Below are 8798 nucleotides of genomic sequence, written 5' to 3' on the forward strand. Positions count from 1 at the left end.
CACTGTGTTTGGCCACCGATATACCTTTGGTCAGATTTTAGACTAGGGATTGCCATTGTGAACAAGATCTAGACAATGCCCAGCTCAGGGGCTTCGAAGGATGCGGTAGGAACATGGCAGCAGCTAACCAACGGGAAATCCTCTTCCATATCATGCCTCATCTTGACCTCCAACAGTTATCAGTATGATCCTTGGGACCTGACATTTAATAAGTCTTTTGAAGTCTTGTTACCATGACTATTATACCATGGTGAAATTATTTGCTTAGGGCCAGTAGGGGTTGGATTCTTCAATGCAGAAGCTTCCTGGTTATAAACCGTGGGTCTTCAAAGAGATTTTTAACAAGGTTTTTGTCTGGCAGCAACATTTACTATGCATTGGCTGGTACATTAGGAAACTTCAAGCCTGCACATGAAAATACATTGAAAATTATTACTCTCTTACAGAGTAATGTTAAGAAAGAAAGCGGAATGGATGTCACTGTGAAGGTCTATATTTATAATTTTTCCACAGTTTTTATTAGCTTGCAGAGGCCAATAAGGTTTCCAGTTCTGAGATTACAAAACCTTCTTGAATTTGCTCCTTTGAATTCTTTGCAAGATATGAATTTGTGGCATAAGTGGTCTGAGGGAGCTCCTGAGTCTGTCATGGTGAGGGCATCATTTGGCCAGGGGAGGGGGAAGACGTCATGAGAGAAAATGAGACGGAGTTTGCTAATTCCACCTGGCAGAGGTCTGATTTGGGTGGAAGTGCTTGGCAAATGGAGGAAGGATTCACTTGTAAGGCCTGATCTGGAGGGTTGGGGTTATATGATGAATTCTGAGGAGGAACGCGTGTGCCATTAGGAAAGGGTTACACAAAGCCCGTGTCCGATCCTACGGATCTGGGAAACATCTAGCCAAGTGGGAGTTAAGAACTGAGTCCAGACTTCAGGGCTGAGTGGCTTCACTATAGACTTGGATCTCATCCCTGATTTCTTCCCCCTGACTTTAATGAAAATCAAAGTCATGTTCTCTCCTGGTGGCCCTTCAGCTGGAAGGGTTGGTGGTGCGGAGACTGTACAGGAGCTTGTGCAATGAGGCTCCCCCCTCCCTCCCCGTCCCCCCCCGCTATTGTAATACACCAGCTACGGTAACTGAATGTTCATCATTAGCCTCTAACAGACTTTAAATAGACCAGTGACAGCTTCCTTCCTTGTGAATTCTTTCCCCAACCAACTTTTTTTTCCCCTCTAATTTTACAATTTTTAATGTAAAAAAAATGTAGCCCATTAACACCCCCATCTAAAACTACCTTACATTCTGGCCCAGGAACAACAGACTCTTCCTTGCTGTGTGGACAATTTCCTATATTGTGTAAGTCAAACTTTAACACTCTTTTTCCCTTCCTACTTTGTGACAATTTTTTTGGACAGCAAAACTTCTGGACACAACAGTAATTTTGTGTCAGTGGTGAACAAAGCCTTTCATTCCATTAAACTGTGGTCCAGGATTACAACCAGCTATTTTGGGAATAGTGACTTTTAGGCACTAAACCAAAAAGAGTCGGGTACATTTTTAAAGCAAAGGACAAACTGAAATGGTAGCTGTGCACACTGCATATTGGGTGGACTCAGGAAAGAGTATAAATGTTTCAAGATGACTGTTGTTTCACAAGGTACCAAAGATATCTCTTTATTAGAGCGCAGCTCCGATAAGGAAGAAAAAGGTAGAAATACAAAGATAACTGTCTTTACTTATAGAAAAATGGCAAACTGAAAGAAAGAGAGTGTTTAGGTATTTAGTTAGAAAATACTTTCCTTCATCTCCCTCCTCAAACAGTTGATTTTTTTGGCAAAAATAGCACCCAACATGTTTTGACTGCAATGGGAATATTTCAATCCGGAGAGAAGTCATTGCGATACCTCCTGGGAACTGCTGTTCGGAAACTTGGTGTCTCCAACCTGTTCCCTCCCTGGTGTGACTCCCTGCTCCCGCTGTGTCTGCTGCAGAACACCACAGTCCTCTCCTATGGCCAGGGAGGCTGTCGTGTCCCCTGGGAAATGCAGTCTGAAAGGATTTGGTCCTCAGTGCACAACGGGAGTGTGGGATCCTGACACCACCTGTGCTGGCACTCAGGGTAAAAATATGCTGATTCAGGCATACAGCTCCTTTACGAAAAGAAAATATTCTTTTATCAAGAAAAACAATCAAGTGGTTAAATTTCCCCCCTCTCAGCTCTCCGTTGAGACAAAGAAAGTGTTGCTTTGGGTGAGAAGTATCTGGGATGGAGATGGCTTCTTAGTGTTTGTGTGGTGCTTTGCACAGTGAGGGGCTGATGTTGATGGGGTCCCTGTGAGCTACCCTGAGAATTTACTGTAAGAAACCCCCATGTAGATCTAATCCCACGTCCCAAAGAGACATCCAGTTCTTCCCTCACTGAAGCAGGGAGAAATTGTGAAAGCAGTCATCTCTATATCCTCCAAAAAACCCACAGAGAACATGATGTGGCATCATACCATGGTTTGTCCCTCCTTCTCCTCTACAGTAGCTCACAGGTGCAAAAAAAAAAAAAATGAGGCTCTGTTATTTCTTGGGGGATTGGGCATTGGTGGTGTTGGAGCTGAGGAAGAAGGAACCAGTCAATCTATGGAGCAGCGTCTCATTAGGGAGGAGAGCTAAGGGCAAGGTCGATGTGTCACCTCCCTGTGAATCATCTTCTTGGAAGGGAAACATGGTGGGGATGCAGCTTTGGGGTGTTGTGCTGGTACTATTTACATGAGGATCACGGTGTGAAGGTGGAGCATGACAGCAGCAGGCAGCTCAAAACCGTGACCTGGTAGAGCTGGGAGATCCCCTAGAACCTAGATCTGAAAGTCACCCATGAGGTTTGAAGGCCATAGCTCTTAACCTTCCTGAAAAGTCCTCAAAGCTGCTCTCCAGCAAGAGCTCCTTGGGTGGAAGTGCCAGTGCTGGGCGTCCACAGGCAAAGACGTCTTCTGAAGCCCACCATATACCCTGGCATCCATTGCTGTCTTGCGTATCTGAGGGTTAAATCTCTGCTTCCTCCCAGTCCACCTCTCTTTTGTTCCTCGTGCACAGCCTGGATCTGAGTTCTGGGAAAACGCTACCTGGTCAGGCAGCCCAAGCGGGTGGAAAGCCATGCTCCTGCCCGCCCTGCGGGGAGGAGCTGCTGGGCTTCCAGGGGAAGAAACCCCACCTAGGCTCTCCTTGCCAAACCACCAGTGCCCGAGGTTTGGCAAGCTTTCGTGGCACAATGAGAGACACATTCATTTGGGTTTGAGCTCCTGGGTGAGTTTCCCCTCCGTAACAGCTCGGTTGCTGATGTTTCTGGCAGCCACCACAGCAGTGGTTTGGATGAAAGCTCCCTGCTGTGAGTAGGTTTATATAATTGGTATTGTTAAATTTTGTAAATAAGTTCTGAGTTGCTACAGTGATAGGCTCTCTCTAAGGGGCGTAATAGCAGATTCAGAGCTTGTCCTCCACATGTAAGTGGCCAGCTGAGTCTGTTGATGGGATTTAAGGCTCTGTCCTTGCTCCAGTGTAATGGTTTTGGGCAGGTGAGTAGGATACCTCAAAGCCAGCTTGGTCCAATGGTTATAGCCTCAAAGAAGAAAGCTTGTGTTGGAGTCTGGGCTCTGGTTCATGGCTGCTCTGAGCCTGGTGGCACTTTGCGAGGTGCTGCTGTACTACCTGATCTTCATGCATTTTAGCAAGTCCTTGGGTTCAGGGAGCACCCAGCTGTCTTGGAGACAGCCCAGAAGGAGGCTTGCACCCACCCGAAGTCTCTGAAACCCCCTGCTCACCTTCAGTTCCCCCTCTGGCAGAGCAGGAATAACCTTCTCCAGCCACATTGCTGATGTGCTTGGAGAAACGTCTCCAAAACACACTGTAGGGTCTTGAAGGAGAGGGGATTTCCAGCCAGTGTTGGCAAAGCATCCCTGCTTTGAACCAGATTTCAGGGCGAGGGAACAAACCAGACTTTCCATTAGTGCTCACCCTCCTAGCCTGGCTCCATCGAGGCGTGTGGCTCTGGCTTGCTTCAGGTCTTGGTGATTTATTTATTTCTCTTTTCTGAGCGCTCTGGAGTGGAGCTTGTTCTCTGGTCCAGGAATCCCCCATCCAAGACAACCAGGCTGGCAGACCCTGGGGAAAAGGAATGGGGACAACTGCCGTAAGGGGAAAAAGTAGACCTAAATATTTAATCCGTCTCCAAGTCAGCTTGGCAGAAATGATATTTTTATTTACAGGCATATGCACAGCCACATGTACAATATAAATAGTACATAATTTATAAATGTTATCAGAATATGTAAATATAAATCTTGTATATTTCGATATAACTGCATGTATCTATTTTACGTATGGGTGTAAAACAGCAGTTGTGGTGGAAGAGGCATGAATCGAAAGGGGAAGACATCTAAAAGGAGAGTGAAATGCAAGAGTGCTGCATGGATAAAGTGTGATGGGGCTGCAGTCTCCTGGGAGGGATGTCTCTAGTTCCCTGAAAGTCTAAACAAACACCATGACACTAATGTGCTGCCTTCATTTATTAATCCACTGATCTATTTATTAATTGATTGCTTTTCTGCCTTGTTTTTTGTTGTTTGTTTGTTTCTTTGCTTTTAGTAAAGAGTACCCGGTTGTTCCCAGGAGCACGGTGAGACAAAAAGTGTCCTCGAATCACAGCCCCTTCAGTGGCGAGACCAGGGTCCTTTCTGCCTCCTCCAACCTGGGCTCCCAGTACCAGTGCGAGAACGGGGTGTCGAGTACCTCCCAGGACCTGCTACCGCCTGCAAACCCCTACCCGATCTCCCAGGAGCATAGCCAGATCTACCACTGCACCAAGAGAAAAGGTCAGACCTTGGTTGCTTCCCACCTGGTACTTTCCCCTTCCTAACATGACTGTCAGCATTGTTTTCTAATGTTTCCCCTTGCCCACAGGCTGGACAGCCCCAGCCTGCTTTATGGTGACACTTGAGGGATGGGCAAGGGATGAGCAAGGGATGAGGGTTGTGTGCTGGAGGTGGGCAGCTCCTCCAGGCTGGACTGGGAAATTCCTCTCACCGGTGTTAGCCTAAAAACCCATCTCTGCTTCTGGGCTGGGAACGAGCTGTTTGGAGAAGTGGCAGTACCTTTCACCCATGTGGAATCCACATTTGGTAAGATAGCTGGTGCCGCAGATAAAGATGACTTATCTGTCTCCATAGCTCCTCAGACAGGGTTAATCTCCAAGTGGAGATACCTTGACAGCTTGGATTTTGCACAGTTTTCAACTGTCAGAGAGTCTCACAGTTGGGAGACAGCTGTCTATCTGAAGAAAGCAATTCCGCTTAAGTGCTTGGTCTAATGAATGGGACGTGGGGTTGAAAATCATGATATCCATGTTCGTTCCCCTCTGGTGCAACTGACCTGCTTTGACAGAGCTTGAGGGATCAAACTGTGAGGGCTTTACACTGACTGCTCAGCTCGTCCTGGCGTGAAGAGCCCCGTGATATCGATGGGATAATTGTTCTCAGGCAGGAGCGAGTGGTTTGCAGTCTCTCCCTTCTCCTCCCAAAGCAATGGGAATGCTTAGATGCAGAAACACTTGCAGGACTGAGATAGCAAAAGCCTCAGATCAGCTCCACCCCCGACGCTCAGAAGAAAATAGGGAATTTCCTGGGCTGAATGCAACCTTATGGGGCGGGCAGGAGACAGTTACTGCCTACCCCTGTTCCCCTTTCTCAGGATTTAGGCTGCATCGCACGGAAAAAACTAACAGAAGTCAGCATGCACCATGGCATTTGAATGCACCAAGAATTTCTCCAGCCTGGTAGCCTTTCCCCACAGCAGATCCCTTCCTGCTTCCCTGCACGGTCCTATCAGTCCGCCACATGTCATTATTTTTAGTAACGTAACCCCTGGGGCACTGGGATGTGCAGCGTAGACACTCAGTCTAAGGTAGCGGATGCTGGGAAGTGCTGGCAGATGAGGCAGGAGGGCAGTGGAAATCTCTCACATCCTTGGTGAATCCCCTGAGTGTTGTAACATCACCTGGGTTGTGTGGCAACATATATGCAAGATAAAAATGGTTGAGAAATCTTAATATTTTCTTGACGCTGAGCTAAACAGTGGAAAACAGAGGCATCATTTTGTGACCCCTGCATCTGATCAGGTGACCCTCTTGCTCATGGGGAGAGCGTCAAGGCTGTGGTTGGAAATGGTGATGCTAGACTTGAGCCGGCTGTAAGGTAGGGAATAAGGAGTTGCAGTGGCATCCCAGATTGTCCCCTAAGGTCAGGGGCAGGGTGTGTGGCCCTTGCTACCCCCATGCTGGTGTGGGACTCTGGGTGAGAGGTGCTGGGACACAACTGGGTTGCTGCAAAGCCCCGCGATGCGAAGGCAGGTTCCGTTTGCTTTTGGTGTCCCTCAGCCTGCAATCCATCCTCTGTGCTTCTTTGCCCTGGGAGCTAAGATTTCACCGCTCCTCTTCCCCTTTGCAAAAACTAACCAAAACAAGCTGGCCCAAATGGCAACAAACCCTTTGGACAATCTCTGACTGCTGCGTGTCCCCGCACTGCAGGGCAATTCATCATTTGCCTCCACATTGTAACGTGATAAGGAATCAACAGAGGTTTCCTTCCAGTTTTGGGATTCCCGCTAAGTGGTGTCTCCATGGGTGGTTTCCCTCAATCCCCCAATTATCTCACTTCCTCTTATTGTCACAAAAGAGACGACTATCTGCCCTGTAATAAGCTCCCCGGCCCCTTTTGGCCTGCGTGGCCCTTGTGAAAGTGCAGGAGATTGGCAAAGCGAGTCCTTGTCTGTAGGGCTGATGGCCCCTCATTATCTCTACGATGGTTTGAGTGGCACAAGCAGTTAAGGGTCTTTTATCAAAGCCGCCAAATGCTTTAATCAAAGAGAAGCAGCGTCCTGTTCGATACCACCAGCTTCTTCTGTGAAGCTGTACGTCTCAGGAGCCTGAGTCTCTGCTTTCCTCCCCATGCCTTTTTCCCCCTCCTCATGCATCTAGTAAATCGAAAACAGCCACTAGGGCTTAAAGAAAAGAAACACAAAGTTAATGGGAAACAGAGAGCCAACATAAGCTGCCAAGCAGCTCTTTGCAAAGAAAAATTAATTAAAAAAAAAAAAAAGAGTCACTAGAGATGAGCAATTCTGTTCAGATAAACCAGAATGTGATCCAAGGTTTCATCTCAAACACAGACCGAGCATGGCATTTTCTTCTAGCACCGAGTGAGAATCTTTATCGAACGTGGGGAAATAACCTTACATATAATATTGCTCTTTTTCTTCCTTTTCAGCCTCTCCTTTCTAAGTGCAATAGTAAGCTTTCCCTCACAGCTCTCCTGCTTTCCTACTTTTCTGCATAGCTTTTGACAAGCCTCACCATCTAAGAAAACGTGAAAGCAAGAGCATGTTCACTCCTAATGCACCTCTGTCCATTTTCTGGACTGGAAGCTTTATTGATTCTGTTGGATCAGCAGCTCCCCAAACAGTGACTCCTCTTCAGTCAGTTTAGGATTTATCTCAAGCGGATTATTTCCTTTTCGCAAAGCTGCGGTTACGGATAAGTGCTCGCAGGGGCAGAGGGCAATTCGACTGGGTTTGAGACCAGCTGGTGTCTGTATCTTCTGTAGCAAATACCACCGCTGTTTTCCAAGATAGTCTGTCAGATACGACTCCTTCCAGCTTTGACATCTCATGATGTTTCTCTGCATCCTTTTTAATCAGGAGGTCAAGTCTTGGTTTAGGTTCAGTTAAGAATAGGTCTGTATTTGAGCAACTCAGAGGCACCTTATTCAACTTCTATTTCCTTGGTGACCCAAGACAAAGATTTAGGTCTGTGGTTGACAGTGTTGTTCTTAGCTGTCAAGTCAAGATGGATTCACTCTGGAGATCTGATATGCAGTTACATTAGGGGAGAGTGGCAGGGCTGTGAGGGGATGTTATCTCTGAAGGCTCCTCTGTTTCAGGGAGGTGATGCTCTTCTGGGTGAGGAAGGAAGGAAGGAAGGAAGGAAGGACACATCCCAGAGCTCCGATCTGGCAATTCCTGGTGCGCAGGTGGGAACGCGGGGTGGCAGCATTGGGAATGACCCCAGCGTGGTGCAACGGGGTTGCTGCCCCAGGCACCTTCTGAACATGCTGAACGCTGGGGAATGGCAGTCCTCAAGGCGAGAATCATCCTGTGTTGTATCCCAGCTCCACGCTGAGATTGCTTGCGGCATTTCACAACGTCACTGGTCTTGAGAGGATGGATTAACTCCGGTGCTGTATCCTACCAAGGAGTGGCCTCAGTTCTTGAAGTGGATTTTTAGGCGACAACAAAGACCAGTTAGAGCTTTGCCTTTTTTCTAGTTGCTCTCCACCTCTCCCTCTCTCATTGCTGTCCTTGGAGAAGCCCAACAGAACTTACCAGCAGGCAGCTTGCTGTCTGTCTTTCATTTTAGCCCCACTTCCCAATTAGGGCATTGGAGCTTGTTTTGCCTCGTGTTATCCTCTTCCTCAGACTTCTCATGAACTAAAAAGCCATCCCTCTAAACCTCGGCTCCCTCCCAGCCTTACACAATCTCAACCACTTGACAGATTTCTGGGAAGCTTGTGATGCTGAACAGGAGGCGACTGGAACAGCCTCTCCCTGGGGAGGTTATAAAAGCTGTCGTGTTGGCACTCTGAGGGAGAAGAGGGACGTGGCAGAATCCACTGGCTTCAACCAGCAAGGACCGTATCCTTCAGTCATCTAGCTTGGACATGGCTCTGACCATGGGGAAGAATATATCATTCATCTCATTCCTGC

General features: G+C 47.6%; 1 protein-coding gene across 1 annotated transcript in view; it reads left to right on the forward strand.

The window, feature by feature from the left end:
• Positions 1-4628: 4628 nt before the first annotated feature.
• The window catches only part of TBX5 (T-box 5), a gene marked incomplete at its 5' end in the record, with an annotated part of 9519 nt that continues 5349 nt past the window's right edge, over positions 4629-8798 (forward strand). The window contains one exon of the mRNA XM_009694989.1: positions 4629-4855. Within this exon, the coding sequence (XP_009693291.1) occupies positions 4629-4855 (227 nt within the window). The remainder of the gene's footprint in view (positions 4856-8798) is intronic.

The sequence above is a fragment of the Cariama cristata genome, unplaced genomic scaffold (assembly GCF_000690535.1).
Source record: "Cariama cristata isolate BGI_N322 unplaced genomic scaffold, ASM69053v1 scaffold1222, whole genome shotgun sequence".
NCBI classification, from domain to species: Eukaryota; Metazoa; Chordata; class Aves; order Cariamiformes; family Cariamidae; genus Cariama; species Cariama cristata.